The sequence below is a fragment of the Bison bison genome, unplaced genomic scaffold (genome assembly GCF_000754665.1).
Source record: "Bison bison bison isolate TAMUID 2011002044 unplaced genomic scaffold, Bison_UMD1.0 scf7180017864158, whole genome shotgun sequence".
Taxonomy (NCBI): domain Eukaryota; kingdom Metazoa; phylum Chordata; class Mammalia; order Artiodactyla; family Bovidae; genus Bison; species Bison bison.
Window position 1 is genome coordinate 4,257,950 of NW_011494730.1, and position 21,612 is coordinate 4,279,561.

General features: G+C 48.4%; 1 protein-coding gene across 1 annotated transcript in view; it reads left to right on the forward strand.

The window, feature by feature from the left end:
* Positions 1–385: 385 nt before the first annotated feature.
* SAG (S-antigen; retina and pineal gland (arrestin)) overlaps positions 386–21,612 on the forward strand; it is a 37,922-nt gene continuing 16,695 nt past the window's right edge. Inside the window, exons 1-9 of the mRNA XM_010841255.1 lie at positions 386–838; positions 1,136–1,335; positions 8,245–8,375; positions 12,798–12,858; positions 15,222–15,266; positions 17,355–17,548; positions 18,825–18,884; positions 20,506–20,582; positions 21,354–21,393. Coding sequence (XP_010839557.1) covers positions 8,313–8,375; positions 12,798–12,858; positions 15,222–15,266; positions 17,355–17,548; positions 18,825–18,884; positions 20,506–20,582; positions 21,354–21,393 — 540 coding nt within the window. The 5' untranslated portion in view covers positions 386–838; positions 1,136–1,335; positions 8,245–8,312. The remainder of the gene's footprint in view (positions 839–1,135; positions 1,336–8,244; positions 8,376–12,797; positions 12,859–15,221; positions 15,267–17,354; positions 17,549–18,824; positions 18,885–20,505; positions 20,583–21,353; positions 21,394–21,612) is intronic.

Consider the following 21,612-nt stretch of genomic DNA (forward strand, 5'->3'; position numbering starts at 1 on the left):
TCCCTGGAGGTCCAGTGATTAAGAGTCTGCCTTGAAATGCAGGAGACATGGGTTCAATCCTTGGTCTGTGAAGATCCCACATGCCATGGAGCAGCTAAGCATGCATGCGTAGAGCCTGTGCTCCGTAACAAGAGAGGCCACTGCAACGAGAAGCCCATAAACCACAACTAGAGAAAGCCCGAGTGTGGCAATGAAGACCCAGCACAGCCGAAATAAATAATTTCCTTAATGGCAACCCACTCCAGTATTCTTGCCTGGAAGATCCCATAGATGGGAGCTTGGCGGGCTACAGTCCATAGGCTCGCAAAGAGTTGGACACCCCTGACGTGACTTAGCATGCAGACACACACTGGGTCACAAGGTAAAAATAAATGAGTTTCTTTTTCTACTATTTTTAAATGTATTAAGTTGAAATTAACATAAAATTAGTCATTTTAAACTGAACAATGGCATTTAGTGCATTCACAGTGTTGTATGAGCACCACATCGAGTTTGAAGAAGAAAGGCTATTTCTTAAGCTAGATGAGTGTCTTTTTTCTTTTTTTCTAAACTTCTGATCTCTCCGTAGGGAAGTGTGGGCCCTTGTCTTGCTCATCTTGGGCTGCAAGGCTGCAAGTTCTGCAGCCTACATGGCTTAAACAACAGAAGTGTCTCACACCCGGAGACGGGAGTCCTGGCCGAAGATGCTGGCAGGTGTCCTTCATCCTGAGGCCTCGCAGCCACTGAGCCGTGTGCTCACGGGACTGTTCGTGCAAGGAGAGCGGTGATCCTGTCAGATCAGGACCATGCTGATGACCTCGCTTGACGGCCCCACCTCTGAATACCATCACACGGAGGGGTAAACGGGCTACAACACGGGAGTCTGGGGAGACACGCTGTAACAGACTTCTCCAGAAGGCTCTGCCTAGCTTTGCTCAGCTACAGGAGTACGCGTCTCAGTGTGGTGGTGGTGATGTTGTTCAGCTGCTAAGTTGTGTCCGATTCTTGGCAACCCCATGGATTGCAGCACGCCAGGCTTCCCTGTCCTTTGCCATGTCCCAGAGTTTGCTCAAATTCATGTCCATTGAGTCAGTGATGTCATCCAACATCTCATCCTCTGCCGCCCCCTTCTCCTCTTGCCCTCTATCTTTTCCAGTGAGTCAGCTCTTTGCATATCAGGTGGCAAAAATATTGGAGCTTCAGCTTCAGGAGGAAGCACCTCAATGGTGTCATCTCCAGGCTCGTTGGCATTGAAGCCCCCTCCAGCGTCAGGATCCATGTGGCAGGACCAGAAAGGAAGAAGCGCTAACCTCAGGGCGAAGGAAAGTGGATCAGGACCTTTTCAAGGTTTCCCCTGTATGTTTGATGCCTTTCCTTGACTCCTTCTGCAGATGGAGAAGAGAATACAGTGAGGCGGATCTAGTTTCTCAGGATTGGAGTGGACTCATCAGTGAGTCATGACCATCTAGGACTCTAGTCTGGGGCGTTTGTACAACTTGCTTCCCACACACAGAAACCTTCAGTGTTAGGCACCTTTGTCAGCGTGATGCCTCAGGAGGGATATTTGACATCTGTCTGAGGGGAGGACCCCAGTGGTGAGAGAGTTTCAGTGCCCATGAGGATTGAGCACCTATATTCTAACAACAACAAACAACATTCTAATCAGGAAAGACTGACATGTGGAAGAGACTGGATTAACTTAGACCCATGCAGAGAGGTAGAAGGGAGGCTGATTTCCATCCTTACAAAAAATTTCCTCACACTTCCCGTTATTTCAAATAAAAGTGGTAGTGATTTCCCCATCCCTGGAAGCATCCAACAACTTCCTATGGGTATTGTAGAGGAGTGCGACACAAGGTCCGCCCCTGGCAGGATGGCATGTAGACTAGGTGTTTTTCAAGGATCTCTGCCCATGGGGTTCCACTTGGGATTTCAGATATTAACCAGCCCAACCCATAACAACAGCCCTCTATTCTTACGGCCAGTTGACAAAGGGTACATGTTGGAATTAAGGTATTTCTGGTTCCCTGGCACTCTTCATAAATAAGAGTAACCTCAGACTTGTCCAGTGCTCTCTGCTTCAGTAAAACTAAAGCAGTTGAGGACACAGGTTTTCATTTTGCAGTTGATGGGTTAGCAGACTGAACCAGTTTCCTTCATGCATGTGCCCTAATAACCCCCTAAGACGATCACCTAGCCCCCAAAGCCTCTAAGACGCTTAGCTGCACATCCCACCCCCCACCCCCTCGAGCTGGCACTGCGTTTGGTGTTGGGAAATGAAACGCGGGGCTTGTAGCTGCTTCTCACTGGATCTGACGCCAGAAACAAGTAATGCATAGCCAGGGAGTGGTTCCTAGACTGAGAATTAATAGACCAGTAAATTTCCAGAAGAACTGTAGCAAGAGTTGGAAAACTTTTCATTTTGGTCAAGTAAGGATTTTTTTTTTTTTTCCCTGAACTGCCATCTACACTCATCTCTATTTTATAAAAGGAAGAACACTTTGTTCCCTATGCTTAGCAGCTGCATTCTGAAATATTTATGGGTAAAGTGTGTGTCTGCAGTTTACTTTCAAATGGTTCAAAAGGAGAAAAGCAAGAGAGAGATGAGCACATGCAGTGAAATGTTGAATCTCCGTGTTGACTATGGGGGTGTTTATTATTATACTATTCCAGCTTTTCGCTCTTTGTTTAAATTCATAATCAATTCTAGAAAATGCAAAACAAATGACTGGAGGCAAATCAGTGCTCACCTGGGACGGGGAGTTGACTGAAAGGTATGCCAGGGGACCTTCAGGGGCGACGGAAATGTTGGGTCTTCATCAAACTCTGTACTTAAGATGAGTAGATTTGGTTGCATGTAGAGTATGTATCTATAAAGATTGGGGAGGAAGAAGAAGGACATTTATATTTAAAAATTTAAAACTTCAAATAAGGAAGAAAAAAGAAAAATTTAGAACTTCATAACCTTAGAATAAAGAACCACCCTTTATACTGAAAACATTTGGGTCTATGAAAAAACTGACAACAATGTCCTTATTTTCCTCAATTCTTCACCAAGCGGAGAAAAGTGCATTACAGACCAGGGGCTGGGAGGGACTCCCAGAGACTATGATTTCCAAAAAGAGTGAGGTCTGGCGTGCAGTGCACCCCAGATTCTCCTACCTGTCCCAGTGCTGACAGGTCAGTGACTGAGACCTTGGGGACCTGGGGCTAACACAGCTTCAGGAGAATGGGGGTCCCAGGGGCACCCACGGCTCAGGGCAGCCTATCTGATGGAGACACTAGAAGGGCCCAGTCGTTTTTCTTCCTCTTTAAAAAAAAAAAAACGCACCTCACAGCTTGTGGGATCTTAGTTTCCCAACAGGTATTGATCCCGGGCCCCCGGCAGTGAGAGCTCATCAATTACTGGACCATCAGGAAATTCCCTTATTTCTTTCTTTCTTTTCTTTTAAGGGAAAAGAGAAGATTTCTTAAGAAAACCTAGCATTCCCTTCACACAGACCACCAATGTCAGCTCCTTGGTTCCTATCCCGAAGATTGCATATGATGTGGATGAAAACACACGTGTCCACATATACCCACACATAGACTTGTGCATTTGCAAAATGCGATCATACTGCACACACCATCCTGTGACCTTGTTCAGTCACAGTCTCTACCTTCCTCATCCAGTAATTTCCATGCTACCTGTCTGAGGTCAAATAACAAACATATTCCAGGGGCTCTTCCCAACCCAGGGATTGAACCCAGGTCTCCTGTATTGTAGACAGATTCTTTACCGTCTGAGCCACTAGAGAAGCCCCAACAAACATACTACTGACACATTATTAGATTATATTCAGATTTTCCCAGTGGGCCCAAAATGTCTATGCATCCTGTTTATTCAATGGGGACCACACAGTACATCTGGATGTTGAGTCCCTTAACTGTCTTTTAATCCAGTGCATCTCTTTTCTATGACATTTACTTATGAAAGATACCAGCTACTTTCTACATTCATCTGGTAGCTTTCTTGTGGTCTCATCTAGCTATTCTTTGTATGTCCTACAAATGAGAAGTGATGTCTAAAGGCTTGATGGATTGCAGCTGTCTTAAGATGATACATCACGGTGGTTGACACTTTGGAGATGCTAAGATTGACTTCAGACCACGCCTGGTCCCCCTGTTATGTGATTGCAGAAGGCTTGCACCTTGTGAAGTCTTGATCCATATGGCATCACTTTGGTGTCAAAGGAACAGACATTTCCTCTTCAACTCTTCACATAATGGTTTTGATACCAGTAGTAAAAAATCACTGCAGATGGTGACTGCAGCCATGAAATTAAAAGACGCTTACTCCTTGGAAGGAAAGTTATGACCAACCTAGATAGCATATTAAAAAGCAGAGACATTACTTTGCCAACAAAGGTCTGTCTAGTCAAGGCTATAGTTTTTCCAGTGGTCACATATGGATGTGAAAGTTGGACTGTGAAGAAAGCGGAGCACTGAAGAATTGATGGTTTTGAACTGTGGTGTTGGAGAAGACTCTTGAGTCCCTTGGACTGCAAGGAGATCCAACCAGTCCATCCTAAAAGAGATCAGTCCTGGGTGTTCTTTGGAACAACTGATGCTAAAGCTGAAACTCCAATACTTTGGCCACCTCATGCGAAGAGTTGACTCATTGGAAAAGACCCTGATGCTGGGAGGGATTGTGAGCAGGAGGAGAAGGGGACGACAGAGGATGAGATGGCTGGATGGCATCACCGACTCGATGGACATGAGTTTGGGTGAGCTCCGGGAGTTGGTGATGGATAGGGAGGCCTGGCGTGCTGCAATCCATGGAGTTGCAAAGAGTCGGACGCCACTGAGCAACTGAACTGACTGAAAGAATCCTCATCTGAGTCAATAACGTCATCAGTGTTTTACAGTGTTAAGCTTTACTGTTATTCAGCTCTGGTGAGATCAGTGGCTCAGAAGACATTATTATTGAAAAGATAGTTTATTACTTACAGTTCCCCAAAGTGGGGCAGGCCACCCATGGAAGCACCAGGGGCCAGTCAGGCGGTAGAAGGATCAAGGAGAAAACACGGGCAAGAGGTTTTTTGTGGTTTCCCTGAGAAAGAACTGGTGAGACAAGATAAGCAGACTTACGATGGGCTCTGGGGTGCAGGCGCTGTCTCTAGTTGTCTGACACCTGGCCCCAGGGTGACTGACGGGGACAAGGCAGTAATGGTTCAGAGTGAGACCCCCAGCAAAGCAGGAAAGGAGGCCTTTGGTGTGTTCCCATCCTGGGTGGGCTGATACGGATGTGAAAAACAGTCACTAGGAAAAAGCTAGCCCTGGGATGGTAGTCTCTCCAGGGTCAGCAAAGCCCCAGGTGTCAGAGCATCAAAATTATAGAAAATAAAAAGGCACAATTAGTACAGTCAGAGTTTATCAAGTGGTGTTTTCCTAATTCTATCACTCTCTTTACATTTCTTAGCTGACATTCCTCCGTTAAAATTTTTAAAAGTTGGGACTTCCCTGGTGGTCCAAGGGTTAAGACTCCCTGCTCCCAGGGAATCCTGGTTTGATCCCTGGTTAAGGAACTAGATCTGTTTATCTAGATATATTTTTAAATTTTTATTCTCAAAGAATTTCCCAATTTCAGCTGTTGCCAGCCAGCATACTGTTGCAATCCAATGACTCATTGATTTTCTCCAAGCTTATGGAGGCCCCTATTCTAAATACTGGAGATGGGAGAGGAACTAAATAGTCAAGAATCTCTTCAGTCCTGGAACCTACAATCTAACAGTGGTGGGGTGGGGGACAGACAATAAACAAGAAATTAATCAGTTCTCTTCTATGTTAGATGGTGGTAGGTGCTACAGGAGAAGGGAATGCTGAGGAGGAGGACAGAAGTGTTGGATGGGGTGGTACACCAGGATATAGATGGACAGGGTGACAGTGACGTCAAGACTCAAAGGAATAAAGGGAATGAGCCGAGTGACTATCTGTGGGGAAAGTGTTCCAGAAGAAGAAATAGTAGGTACGAAGGCCCTGAGGCATGTTTGAAGAAAAGCCAAGAGGCCTGCTGATGGGAGCAAAGTGAACAAAGTTATGAAAAGGGGACCCAGATCATGCAGGGTTTAGATGGGAAGCCAGTGGGGTGTTTCAATAGATACTAACACCCCAAACATCAGAACTGGCTTTCTGCTTAGACTGGCTTCATTTCGAGACACCAGCTCAAGTCCAAAACACACACGTGTTAGTGGCCACACTATGCCCTGCATTCATTCCCTGAATATTCTGTTCCAGGCACTGGAATATAAACAGGGGAAGCAAAACAGCGTGGGGTCCCTGACCTCATGGAGCCTAGAGTCAAGTATGAGACGAGAGACCATAAAATTATCTTGCAGACAAGCATCAAATGCAGAAGAGCCTCCAACCTAGTCTGGAGGTGGGGGAAGGCTCCCCTGAGGAGGTGACTGAAGTCTGAAGGGTGGAAAGAATCAAGGAGTATGGGAGATGAGGGTGGTTCCAGGCAGAAGCAATGATGGGTGTGCATTGCAGGGAGATGGGGAAGGGCGGCAGAGGCTGGAGTGTGTGACTTTAAAGCTCTGTACCTAGGGCTCCCGTGGGGGTCCAGTGGCTAAGACTCCACCTCCCAATGCAGGGGGCCCAGGTTCGATCCCTGGTCAGGGAACTAGATCCCACGTGCTGCAACTAAGGCTGAAGATCTCACAACTAAGACCCAGTGCAGCCAAATAAACAAATAATTTTTTCAAAAATGAAGTTCTGTGCCTGTAGCCGAGAACAAGGTGAGATGCTAAGCGGGAGGGTGGCTACTCAGGGCTCGGAACGATGTACTTAGACAGCAGGAGACATTATAGTCTGGGAAAGCCGAGGGGCTGGTGTGGACCCTGCGGGGGTGGGAGGACCAGACTGATTCAGAGGACGCCGGGGGCAAAATTGACAGGACTCATGACCTAATGGATAGGACACGGGGAGGAGAAGAAGGATAGCACCCGTTTGGCTTGCGTAACACCAGGATTCATCTTAAGGTTGACATTTCTCCTTGACCTTTTTGTCTCTATCCCCACCCCCAAGGTTGCATTAGCTGCCTGCTGAGTTTAATCAAGTTGGTTGAGCTCTGGAAAATCCCTTCTCCTGGTGATAGCGGGAGGAAGGGATAATCAGTCTATTTCCAGAACCCAAAGTGGGTTAAGATAGAAAGTAGCTTTAGTCTAGCTGTCATCCCTCCCCCCACCACCCTTCCCTGCTCAAGCTGGTTGGCTCCTGCGAGCCCATCGTGAGCCCCTCTGGAGGGAGACCGAGAGGCCCTTGCCTAATGCTGAGAACTGCTGAAGCTACCATTCCGTCCGCCTCAGCACTAATCCAGTTACCACTCTGCTCCTTCAATGGGATTTGGCTTCTAGACACTGAGACGTGGGTGCGGGGCACCCTCTCCCAGTTCCCTACAAATCCCCCTGAGCGGTCAGCCAGGGCCCGTGCGGAGTTGTCTGGGTAGACGGAACAGGGGTTGGCTGTCTGCTCACCCTGGAGGGTACGCACACCTTCTCCCCACCTCCTGGGCCCTCCCGGCTGGTCGCACAAGGTACGTGACCATCCTCCAGCAAAGCCTTCGCAGAACCTCGGGGCAGGTCAGGAAAGAGCCAGGACCAGGGAGACTGGCATCTTCATGCAGTCAGTCTGACCCAGTTACTTTCCACGGACATTACTTGTTAGGGAAACTCAGAAGGCGTTGAATTTCAGACAGCTTGGACAGCCTCTTTGTTGTGGATAGAGCTGGGGATGGTGAGAGAGAAACTCTGCTTAGTGTAAATTGCTGAGCAGAACTTTTAGGGGATTTAACGGATTTTTCAAATGATATTCATGAAGTGGTTAGGTTGTGGTTTGCAGGAACTTTTTCTACCTTAATTGCCATGATATATCGTCAAGATAGAATTTTAAAATCAATCTGGCTTACTGTGATGGTACCAAAGCTTAGTCTCAAAGTAAAACCTTCTCATGGGAATCTATCTGAAGTGAGTTTTACTAAGAAGTGAGGTTTGCTGGTGAGGCTTACTAAGAAGTGTATGAGGCTTATCAAGAAAAAATAAATACCTTTAAAAAAAAAAAAAAGGAGCTCACTAGTGAAATACAAACCAGACAAAGGCCTTATTGAGTCAAACGTGGATATCGAGGTAAAAGGGAATGTCTAATGCCTGCACAGTATCTCATGAGTAGGTTTTATTCCGATAATGTTCTAGATGTTATATTTAGGATGGCTCTACCTTTCTGCAGCCCTGTAACACCTGACGTACACCTTAAAGTGGAAGAAACTGCCAGGGTCAGTTAACACGGCAGCCAGTATGAAGGCCAATAAGCCCGCACCAAACCACGTTATCTTCAAGAAGATCTCCCGTGATAAATCGGTAAGTGGGGCAGATGTGAGGGGCTTGAGTGATGATTTTTTTTTTAAGGAGCTTTTTGAATAGATGGGATCAATATCAAAACCCTGTGAGGTCAATGGAAGCGATGTGAGTGTCATCCATCTCTGTCTGCTGGATGATAGATGAGATGTAAAGGGATGACTTGCAGAAACAGTACTTCTCTTCAGTCTCAACAAGACTTCAGCCCCAGGACCCTTCATTTTCTCCTGATCTCTCAGTGCCCAATCCCTCTCCTCCAACTTTACTCTTTTTCTAGCCTTGAACCCTTGACTTACATTTCAGACGTTGTTTTGGTAACGCCTATAATTTACTTGGGCCTTTTTCTACCGTCTTGCCTACCTGCCTGGGGAGAGCGCTGATGCTGGGTCATGCAATTCTCTACCATCTGGCACCCACCCCAGGCGCCAAGCTCTCCACCCTAATGGGCCTCCAGGACCACTGGATGAGGGCACGTCTCTCGAGGCTCCACAGTGCTCACTGTGGCTGCACGGCCACCACTGCCCTGGCACCCTGCATCAGTGCTCGCTGTGGCTGCACGGCCACCACTGCCCTGGCACCCTGCATGCCCGGCAGAGGTGATGCCACTGTTGGCTCCACCAGGGGGTGGTAGGCGGTCTAGATGTGCATGTGAACTTCCTGGCCTGGGAGACCCAGTCGAGGGCCCACCCCACAGCCTCTGTGGGTGGTGTCTCCTTGCACGGCTCAATGGATTCTCAGGGCTGACAGTCTAGTTCTGTGCCATCCATTGCAAGCTGCACTTGTAATTTAAAATTTTTCTATTAGCCATATTAAAATGGTAAGAATAAACAGGGAATTCATTTTAATACTACATTTTATTTAACCCAATATAACCAAAAAACTATCATCTCAACATGTAAACAGTATAAAAAGTATTGATAACACTTCTTTGTTCAGTCACCAAGTCATGTCTGACTTTGCAGTCGCATGGACTACAACACACAAGGCTTCCCTGTCCTTCACTATCTCCCGGAGTTTGCTCAATCTCACGTCCATTGAGTCAATGATGCCATCCAATCATCTCATCCTCTGTCATCCCCTTTTCCTTTTGCCTTCAATCTTTCCCAGCATCAGGGTCTTTACCAATAAGTCGGCTCTTTGAATCAGGTGGCTGAAGTATTGGAGCTTCAGCTTCAGCATCAGTCCTTCCAATGAAGATTGATGACATATGTTAAATTTATTTTCTAAGTTGTTAAGACCTGGTATGCGTTCTACATTCACAGCACATGGCAATTTGGTGTGGCCATATTTCAAGTGTTGATGGCCACCAGTAGATAAATATTGGAGGATGTGGACCTAGGTCATTCTTCTGGTTGACTCCTGAAGCCTACACTGGGCCTGAAAGAAACTCTCAGAAGCTTCTCATGCCTCACGGGCTCTGCACACTCTCCCCTTCCCCTCTCCTCTCCTCCCTGAGGATCTCCATCACTTCCATCCAGTCCTCTGATTCTTCAGGGTGACAAGTCAGGTACCCCGAAATATTTCATCCTCCCAACTCTCTTCCAACTTGTGTCTTTCCAGTGAACTTTATCTTGACTTCCGGCAAAAGAAGAGAGAAACCACTCCTGCTGGGCATTATCACTTTCTGACTTTTTCCTTACTCCCACCTAGCTAGACCTCCATTGACCTGGGAAACTTAGAATTTTTGTATTTAGGAGGAAAAAATGATTCATCCACGACTCTCTCCGTATTAGGATCATTCCCACTGCAAGTCTTTGTCTGGCCTCGGGCATGGTGTGCCAGGGCCCTGGGTCAGTTTCTCTGCGAATCTCTCCACTCCTCCATCTTCTACAATCTTCATCCTCTGGCTGGTGGCAAGACGGCTGCCCCAGCTTCAGGGAACTCACCTTCACTTCCTTCCAGAAGGAAAAGACTGTTGATTCCTGGGGTCTCTTAAGGGTGAGGAGGTATTTCTCCAGAAGACTTCTCTTTACCTCGTTGGTCAAAACTGATTACATGCCCACCTTCAGCCCATCCTGAGCCAAAAGAGTGGGAGCAGGCCATTCAAGAATCATCCTTAATGATGGATATTAACTAAATTTATTGTGGCTATTCAGTTCAGTTCAGTTCAGTCACTCAGTCGTGTCCGACTCTGCGACACCATGGACTGCACGCAGCACACCAGGCTTCCCTGACCATCACCATCTCCCGTAGTTCACTCAAACGCTTGTCCACTGAGTTGGTGATGCCATCCAACCATCTCATCCTCTGTCGTCCTCTTCTCCTCTTGCCTTTAATCTTTCCCAGCATCAGGGTCTTTTCAAATGAGTCAGCTGTTCACATCAGGTGGCCAAAGTATTGGAGTTTCAGTTTTAGCTTATAGCTTTGTGGCTATGGCTTTGTGATTTACACATACATCGTTATATTGTGCACCTTAAACAATATGTCAATTATATCTCAGTAAAACTGGGCAGGGAAAAGAACGATCCTCTGGGGTGGCCTTCTTAACACAACCGCTTGGGGATGGTGCGCCCTGGATGCGATGATTGGTGACTGTTATCCAGGAAGATGTTGTGCGTGGCTGTCGGATGGGTAAGCAGCAGACCGGCTGGAGCCTCGCCTCATCCACCCCACTCTCCCCACCTGCTCCTGTCTCTTCTCCTCATTTGCAGTTGCGGCAGAGGACGTGCTATTGCTTCCACTGAGGTTCATGCTACTTACAGCCTGGGTCGTGGCCCACCACTTCCTCTGGGTCCGATCCCAAAGCCTCCTCCCTCTGGGGCCATCTCTCTTTCTCTACCAGTACCATCCTAAGCATGACAACAAGGACTGACCTCATGCATCTTAAACACAAGAAAAAGAACAGCAAATGCCCCTTGACCCCATCTCCTTTCTAGCTCTCCTTCCTTCACAGCAAAGCTTGAAAAAGAGGAAGACATTCTCTGTCCCCCTACCGTCTCCCTTCCTGTTCATTCCTCAGTTCGCCCTCCTCCCGACCACTTTCAGCTGCCTACCTGGCTTTCCTCTTGCCAACCCCTTCTCCACTTTGCTGCCAATGCAACCAGAGCTTCAGTGTTCTCCTCCATAAAACGGGCTTAATCCCTAGCCCATAAAGTAGTTGTGAGGATTAAATGAAATAATGTGCTCCATGTACTTAGCTTGGCGCCTGGTACAGGACAAGCACCACGTACCCCTTATTGCAGGCCTTTCATCCTGTTTCAAATGCTTCCACATCCTCCTGGAATCTTTAGGGTCTGGTCCTGTAAGACCCTTTCTGGCCATTTGCATCCCCATTTGGTGGCTACGCACCTGCAGGTGAAACCGTAGGCAGTTCCAGAAGCGTTTTCTTGGCTCTGGGCTTTTTACACGCTGAGTTTTTTTTTTTTTTTACCCAGAAAGCATCCTTTCACCATAAGCTACCCCCAGCACCTGGTTATGATCAGGTGCTTCAACATCAATCACACAAATAACCTTGAAGCCACGGAGATACATTCCTGGATGACCGCTACAGGGGGGCAGATATAGGAGATGATTTAATGCCAACAGAAATTATTTTAAGTGTCCACGGAAAGAGACATATGAATTTCAGAGGCTTGGGGAAGAGGGAGCTAGCCAGGATCCATGCATTCACTCACTGATGCACTTAGCAAATGTTGATTAAATTCCTGCCTGTACCAGACACTGCGCTAGACACGGTGATGGCTGCAAGATGCGTGAGAGAATTCTTACCACCACGGTCACAGTGCCATGGCTTAAGGTGGTGGGCGGTGGTGAATCCAACCCACGCTCTCCCACAGATGGGGGTGGTAAAGGGACCTTTGCTGCCAGGGGCGTTGAAACGGACAGGACAAGGGCTGGGAGATGGTTATCTGTCCCCAGCCAGGACGCTTTCCCCGCTTCTTCAGGTGTACGTGTATAGATGCTCACCTGATAGGATTTCAGGGACGCCAGAACATCTGCCTCTTGCTGAGTCCAGAAATTCTTCTAACAGTGAGGAGAAACATTTCAATCACAGCGAGAAATGAAAGGTTCAACGTGCAAACAGCTGACAGGAGCCTCATGCACATAAGCGTCACTTTCCACTAAAGAATCAGCAACGAATCCACCAAGTTTGCCTGGTTGACAGCAGACCTGGGCTCGGTGGGAAAAGGCGGGGAGAACAGGGTCTTCCCGAAGAGATGGGAAGAATTCCTTGGAGCAGTTTCAGGGGCTGAGAAAAGACCACACCTTGCCCGCAGTCCGTCGTCTCTGCCTACAGCCTTGCCTACAGCCAAGCAGGGCGAGAGGAGGACAGGGAGGCCGAGCAGCAGCGCCAGGTGCCTCCCCTTCTCCAAACGAGGGCAAATGTTTCCGTTGTTGCTGTTTTCCCTCTTCCGTTGTTGCGGATTTTTAACATGAATACCTGTGGGTACTTTGACCACTGAGAACCCATCTCTGTTCTCACAGGTGACCATCTACCTGGGGAAGAGAGATTACATAGACCACGTTGAACGAGTAGAGCCTGTGGGTAAGTCGAGTTTGGGGTGAGATTCTTTTTAATGTATTTATTTATTTTTTGGCTTGCACTGGGTCTTTGTTGCTTTGCACAGGCTTTCTCTAGTTGCCGTGAGCAGGACTCCTCTCTAGTTGCTTTTCATCTCGGTCCTTCTCTGGTTGTGGAGCATGGGCTCTAGGCACGTGGGCTTCGGTAGCTGCAGTTTTCGGGCTCAGTAGTTGTGGCACACGGGCTTTAGTTGCTCCCCGGCGTGTGGGAATCTTCCCAGACCAGGGATCGAATCAGGGTCCCCTGCATTGGCAGGCAGATTCTTATCCACTGAACCACTAGGGAAGGTCTAGGGTGAGACTAGTTTTGTGTTTTGTTTTTTTTTTAAATCTGACTTTGTTAATAATCTAATCAAAGAAATGCAAATTAAAACATCATCCAGGCGCCACCGGCTGATTGGAGACAATTTTAAAGAGCGTGAGAGAGACAAAGGACTCACCTCTGGAGTATATAAAGAAAGCTCAAAACTCACCAGTTGAAAACGAAAACAAGATCCAATTAGGAAATAGACAAACAAAACGAAAAGACATTTCACTGAAGAAAATATACGAGTGGCACGTGAGCACACAGGAAAATGTTCAACAACAAGAAAAGAAGAAACATGTCCAACAGCATTAGTCGTTAGGGAATGCAAATTAAAACCACAATGAAATATCATTGTACGCCCGTTGGAATGACTGAAATCAAAACAGTGACCATACCAAATGCTGGCGAGAATGTGGAGACACTGGATCACTCAGGCGTTGCTGGTGGGAATGTAGAATGGGACAGCCACTCTGGAAATCAGGTTGGCAGTTACTTTAAAAGCTAAACATATGCTTATTATATGACCCGGTTTGCATTCCTGGACATTTATCACGGAGAAATGAAAGATTACGTTCACACAAAAACTTGTATGTGATTGTTCACAGCAGCTTTATTTGTCATGGCTCCAAACTAGGAAGAGCCAAAATGTCCCGCAATAGGTGAATGAGGTTAAACACGCTGGGGCATGTCCATGCCTTGGGATGCTACTCGACAGTGGAAAAGAATGAACTACCAGGGACTTCCCTGGTGGTCCAGTGGTTAAAACTCCGGGCTTCCACTGCAGGGAGCATGGTTTCCCATCCCTGGTCAAAGAATTAAGATCCCACATGCCACAATGCACCATCAATTTTTTAAAAAATTTTTTAACTCAATTTTAAGTTAAAAAAAAAAATGAATGAACTACCAACCCATGCTACAGCTTGTAAGTGTCAGGGCACTATGATGAGTGGAAAAAGCCAATCTCAAGAGGCCATATGCTTTACGATTCCATTTTTATAACATCTTAGAGATGACAACATTATAGAAAAGGAAAACTGAATAATGGTTTCAGGGGGCTAAGGTTGGTGGGGGGAGGTAGCTGGGTGTGACTACAAAGGCTCAGCCCCGGAGGGATATCATTATGGTGAGGGGACAGTTCTGTGTCCGCACTGCTGTGGTGCTAACACAAAATCTCCATTTGATAAAACGACTTAGAACTATACACACACTGTACCCATGTCGACTTCCTGGTTTTGAGATTGTATGCAATTATCTAAGATGTAACCATTGGAAGAAACTGGATAAGGGATACATGGGGACCTCTCTGTGCTATCTTTGCAGCTTCCTGTGAATCTATAATTACTTCAACTCAAATTGTTCTTTGTTTTTTTTTTTTTTAAAGAGTGTAAAAGACTGGCAATTTAGGCAGTAAGATGAGAATGTCCTTCAGCAATGTCCTTTCTAGAAGGTCATTTGGCATTTATATTATTAAAAGCCACATTCAATTCTACCGTGGATAGAGATTTATCTTTAAGGATGTTCATTGTGATTTACTTATAATGGGGAAAATCAGAAACATCCTAAATACCCTAACAAGAGAAGCTTGATTAAATAATTTATAATACATCTGTTCATTGGAGCAAATGTGTGGCCATTTGCTCCAATTTAAATGATTAATACGTACTATGTGAGTGTGTGTGTATGTGTGTGTGAATAGATGTTTGCAATATACAGTTGAGTGAGGAAAGCAGTGAGCTGAACGGTATAATAGGATCTCATTTTTTTTTAGTGAAAAGTTTTCCATAAGTGCATCTAATCTGGATAAATCTTTCTGCATCAATATCTCAACAATGGGTGTCTCTGGGTAGTGGAAATGGGGTGACTTTTTTCCCTTTGTTTACTTCCGTTTCTAAGGTTCCCGTAACGAACATGGATTCCATGTGATGTTCTCTCACACACACACACACACACACACACACTTCAGGAAGTCTCCAGCCTCCTCCACATCCTCCACCCTCACTGTTCTCTCTCTCTTGGTTTAGATGGCGTCGTGCTGGTGGATCCTGAGCTCGTGAAGGGCAAGAGAGGTGAGGGATGCTCCTCCACCCTCCAGGGAGTGGGGGTCTGGTCTCGGCTCGCAGCAGGAACGGGATGTGTGTGTGTGAGCGTGCAAGAAGAGATGGGGAAGCCCTTGCACACCCATTCTCACTGCCAGCGCCTCGGGCCTCTCATCCACACTCCCCTGTACGATCCTCAGGACATGGGCTCTGTCCTCACCAGAGCCCACTGTCCACATCTCCCAGAAGGAGGTGGAAACTCAGGGAAGCCGCTTGCTCGAGCCGACCAGATAAGGGACGGCAGACGGAGCCCAGAGCCCAGGGCTACCCCTCCGCAGACTGCATACTCACGCCCCTCTCCACCGTGTCCTGTGGTTCCATGTCCAGGCAGACTCAGGAGGGCTCCTTTCTGAGTTTACCTGAAAAGCGAGGCATGGAGGCTGCTGGAAGGCAGAGTTTTTTATGCTGACTCGGGTGGTTCTTGGCTTCCCAGGTGGCACTCGTGGTGAAGAACCCGCCTGCCAGTGCAGGAGATGTCAGCGACCTGGGTTCCGTCCCTGGGTCGGGAAGATCCTCTGGAGGAGGGCATGGCAACCCATTCCAGGACCCTTGCCTAGAGAATCCCCGTGGACAGAGGAGTCTGGGGGGCTACAGTCCATGGGGTCGCAAAGAGTCGGACTGAAGTGACTTAGCACACGCTGGTGGTTCTGGACCACAGCAGCACAGCATGCTCAGTGATCTCTGGCTGCTGTGAAGTGTGTGGCAAGGAATTTGATGCTAGTAACGGTTGTGTAAATTAAATGAGAGCCCATCTGAGTTATCACTCAGTTCCATTCAAAAATGTGCCTCTTAGAGTCGTTGCTGTCTGCAACCCACAAGGATTGTTCCTACCCCTAGATGTGCTCTGGAGTATGTCAGTTGTAGGGCCCTCAGCATCCCGGGGACAGGGCAGAAACAGGCTGACAACTACCCTCCTCTGCTTTCTCCGGAGAGCCCTGCTCCTCTCATACCAGGAGGAGCCCAGTTCCAGCCCTGAAAGCCCACACGCTTGGCCAGGAAAGCATTTTCCGGAGAGGCAGGCATAAACCAGGTCATCTCTGGGCACCTTGTTCCTACAAATGTCGGCTGAGGGATAAGCAAGTGATCAGTGACTCTTCTGAGCTTAGCGCCAAGGGCACTTATCCTTGAAGCGGACACAGACAAAATCCTCAACCCACGGCTCCCAAGGACGTGGGTGGACGTGCTTTCCGTTCAAGCACAGGGCACCTCGTGCGGTTATTTAGCACATTAATGCAGCTGTAAACAGTCCACCCTCAAAACACATGTCGTTCAGTCGCCAGGTCATGTCTGACTCTTTGAGATCCCGTGGACTGCAGCATGCCAGGCTTCCTGTCCCTCACTATCTCCTGGGGCTTGCTCAAGTTCACATTCACTGAATCACTGATGCCATCCAGCCATCTCATCCTCTGTTGCCCTCTTCTCCTCCTACACAAGAGGTGTAGTCTCATATAATTCCTCTGGTCCGCCGGCGGCACCATTTACATCCGTCTAACCACAGTGAATTTTCACAAGTGCGGCTGATTTAGAGAAAGCTCGATGAAGTTTCCGAGCCATGTGAAAAGACGGATTTCCTCTGGGACTTGGTTTCATCTCTCCACCTGGTCCCTGAGCACCAGCTCACTCCCCTCGCGGCCATGCCCAGATCAGGCAGTCCTTTCCCTAGCTCTGTTTCCCCTCTGCTTCTCACCTTCCCTCTCAACTCTAGACAGACCTCCCACCCTCAGACCCTGAGTGACCTCACCCTGCTGAAAAGCCTCCTGAGGTCCCTGAGCTGGTGGATCAAGAGGGAAAGTGGGGAGGATGTGGGAAACAGTGGAGTCAGGAGACAAAACCTGGCCCGTCTGAGGGGCCTCGAGGCCCTCCAAGCCAGCCCTTTGGAGTAATTAATGCAAGCCAGAGGGAGGGAAGGGCCAGCTGGGTGGTGAGGTCCCCAGGTCCCATCCCCTCGGGATGCTTTAGGTTGAATGCCGAGACTGCAGGCAGGTGGTGTCAGCCCAGGCAGGGGCGCCGGGCCGACCGACCGACTGGCCAAGCGCACCCTTCTTGTCTCTCTCCCAGTGTACGTGTCTCTGACGTGTGCCTTCCGCTACGGCCAGGAAGACATCGACGTGATGGGCCTTAGCTTCCGCAGGGACCTCTACTTCTCCCAGGTCCAGGTGTTCCCTCCCGTGGGGGCCTCGGGCGCCACCACGAGGCTGCAGGAGAGCCTCATCAAGAAGCTGGGGGCCAACACCTACCCCTTCCTGCTCACGGTGGGTGACGTTGCGCGCCCCCATCCCCACCACTGCACTGGTTACTTCCGCCCCCAGCACCTTGTGATGTGACCGGTGGCCAAGGAACGGGGCCAGAGAAATGGCTTCACATACGCGGGCCTTCAAATTGCACCCTTCTATAACTGAGGAAATTCTAGATTGCCTGGGCTGTCATTGTCTTTTTTTTAAGTCCTTGAAAATAGCCTCCTAGCCTTTGAAGGCACGGTTTCAACCTACAGTTTAAATATTTAAACTGCATCCGACCACCTAATTATACGTGCGTGTCACGCCTTCACTCTATAAAAAGAAAGAAGTGCCCCTCAGTTGGCCCTGAGGAGTTTCTAAGCAGGCAAGAGTTCCCCGTGAGCCAGGAGATCTTAGTGAGATGAGATCCTGGCTGTAGCCTTGAGCACAGCCTGGGGAGGTCACGGAAGAGAAATCCCTGGTGGAACCGAGGGACCCTGGGGCCAGAGTGCCCGCCTCTGATGACTCCATCCTGGACTCGCTGTGGGGTAGCCACCCTCTTCACTAGCATGTTTATGGGTCTTAAGATTACATATTCCTCCAAAGTTATACAGTTCAGGCTTAAAACGGCAGAGATTCTGACACAAGCTACGACAAGAATGAACCTTGAAAACGTGATGCTAGGTGAAAGCAACCAGTCGCCTAAGGACAAATGCTGTGTGATTCCACTTACATGAGGGATCTGGAGGAGTTAAATTCATGGAGACCGAAAGTAGAAGGGTGGTCTCCAGGGCATGGGAGAGGAGGGAATTGGGGAATTGATGTTTAATGGGTACAGAGCTTCTGCTTGGGATGATGGAAAAGTTCTGGAAACGGATGGTGGGGACCATTGCAGGACAATGTGAATGTCCTTAATGCTGCTGAACTGTATGCTTAAAATAGTAAGGTTTATGTTTTGTGTATATATATATTATATGTGTGTGTGTATATATATACACATTACATATATAATACATACATATATATATGTCTTTATGGGCTTCCTAGGTGGCACTAGTGGTAAAGAATCTGCATGCCAATGCAGGAGACACAAGAGACTCAAGTTCAAGCCCTGGGTCAGGAAGGTCGCCTGGAGGAGGAAATGGCAACCCACTCCAGTATTCTTGCCTGGAGAATCCCTTGTTCAGAAGAGCCCGGTGGGCTGCAGTCCATGGGGTCACAAAGAGTCAGACACGACTGAGCGTGCATGCATGGTGGAATACACGAGGAATAACATTCTCTGAAAGAAATGATCTGTTGTCTCTTTCCACAGTTTCCTGACTACTTGCCCTGTTCGGTGATGCTGCAGCCAGCTCCGCAAGATGTGGGCAAGGTTGGTTCCAGAATGAATCCCAGGGATTCATTCATTCCTTCAAAGGGCTTTTTAAAATAGCCTCTTTTTTTTTTAGCAATCTGTTTTATTTATTTATTCTTTAATTTTAAACATTTTATTTTGTATTGAGGTATAGCCAATTAACAAGCAAGGTTGTAATACTTGAGCCTCTTGTTGTGGAAGAGTTCAGACACACCCCAAAGTAGAGAGAACGGATAACAGATGAGTCCATCACTCACCTTGCGCATTTCCTAACCGTGAGCAGCCCTGTGAGTGAAACAGACAGTCTCTCTCCTCCCTGAGAAGGCTTGGGTGCTGGTCTAGGAGCACGCACAGGAGCTGCTCAATATGAATAGAGAGAGAGAAGTGATAAGCGTTTCACAAGGAAGGAACAGCACATGCCCCAGGTAGACAGGTGGGAGAGCTCGGCTTGGGCGGGAAGCGGCATGGGGTGGGCGTGGAGCGGCGCGGCGAGAACACAGGGCTAAGAACTCCAAGTGCTGGTGGGTACGGATGCATATTTATTTTCAAGCTAGGTTTTAGCGTTGTTGAGAGTCCACAGTTTCACAGGACTAGTAGGACTGTGACTCACATGCTAGCTGGTGGAGGGCCCATCCCCATGCTGGTGCCCCCATGCCCACCGTGTCGTGTTAACACAAGACAGAAGGAGGTTAACGTGGGGTGGGGGATCATGCTGGGGCCAGGTGGGGAGCGGGCAGAGGGGCTGGCAGATGCATCTGTTCCACCCGTGCAAGATTTTTTAATTTTGTTGATTTAAAATTCAGGAGCCTTCTCTCCAAGTTCCATTTCCAGCTTCTCTTCAGAAGTTGGGAGAGCTGCCAGTGCCAGGTCCCCTGGCAGCCTGGCCATGCTTGGCTGCAGCCGCAGAGCAGCTGCCCGCCGGGGTCGGGCGTTGGAGCCCCAGCAGGGGTGTCCGTGGGCCCCCGCGGGCCCTGGGAGCACTGCGCCTGTCCCCAGCTGCAGGCAGTGGACCGTCAGTAACATAACCGCATGGCCACTTCCGAGGGCAGCTCACCGAGGGCTGGCTGGACGCCATGAGAGGCGGAGGGAGGCGAGGACAAGTCAGGATGCCTGACTCACCCTCTGCAGCTGCTGGTGGGGCACGGCCTGCAGGCTGGTGCCCTTTGCTAGGGCCTCAGGGCCCCTGGCACTCTCCTTGCACTAATGCCATTATTTCATCATGAGTACACTTCCAGATCTAGTCTTTATTTTTTTAAGGTTTTTTTTTTTTTTTAATGTGGACCATTTTTAAACTATTTATTAAATCTGTTACAATAGTTAAAATTTTTTTATTTTATTTTTCGGCTGTACTGGGTCTTCGTTATGGCCTGTGGGCTTAGTTGCCCCGTGGCATGTGGGATCCTAGCTCCCCGCTCAGGGAACGAGCCCATACCCCCTGCAATGGAAGGCGAAGTCTTAACCACTGGACCGCCAGGGATGTCCCCAGATCAAGTCTTACTGGTGCAGCTCTGAAAAGCAGATGGCTGATGTAGAAAAAAAAAAGTGCCACGAAACATCCCCCCGAGTGAGCTGTGACCCCATCCAGCTCTGGAAGGGAGGTGCAGACCGCAGCCCTGTCTCATCTCTTGCCCCCTTGCAGAGCTGTGGGGTCGACTTTGAGATCAAAGCATTCGCCACGCACAGCACAGATGTGGAAGAGGACAAAATTCCCAAGAAGTAAGAGTGTGGCTGTGGGAATAGGTGAGGGGTCTGGGGTTAAGGGGTGGGGGTAAGAAACCGCCCCTTACTTTATGTTTGCAAGACAGACTCTTCCCACTAGGCTGGTATAGTGGGAACCAGGTCAGGACCATCAGGAGGGACCATCTACAGTTGGGGTGGGTGTCCATGGCTGACCATCTAGTGGGAAGGCAGCAGAAAATAACAGGAGTGTTCAACCTCAAGGGTTCGTGTAAGCTCCTGAAAGCCTCCACAGCCCCTTGAGTTTCCTTCTTCTTTTGCGTTTTGTTGTGGTGGTGGTACACATAACACGAAATTGACCATTTTAACCATTTTCAAGGGTACAGCTCAGTGGCATTAAACATAGTCATTACCTTGTATAACCACTTGTATACTGTCTGCTATCTATATATAGCATTTGGGATATATATGATAATACATATGGGATATATATATATATATGATGATATATCTATCCTGAATGCTATATAAATGATGATAGCATTTGGGAAATATCCCCAAACTATCTGTATCCCAAATGCTATCATCACCCCAAACAGAAACTCTGCCCACTAAGCAGTGACTCCTGTCCTCCCAGGCCCTGGCGTTCATTTTCCTTGTTCCTGAATAAGGTTTCCAACTGTGCCCTCAACACTTGCCCCTCATACTCAGCATTCACACTTAGAGGACACCTGTACTGAATGGCAATGACAAGGCATCAGATTTGTAGAGAGTTCTGAAACCTAACGTAGGCACACATTCCCACCGCAGCTTCACCCCAGAGGAGCCCGAGCCGGGGTCCTCACGGAGGGTGAGAGGGGCCCACGGAGAGCAGACGGGTCCACACCACCCGCGAGGCCCCTGCCCCCAGACCTGACCTGGCTACCAGTCCTTCTGCATCCATCGGGAACATCCCCGAGGGATCCTAGCCTGGGGATGAGGCGGGGGGTGGGGGGGTGACCTGGTGGGCCATTCCGAGGAGGCCCAGGTGCTGATCCTGGGACCGTCCGTGACGTCTCATCCGCAGGAG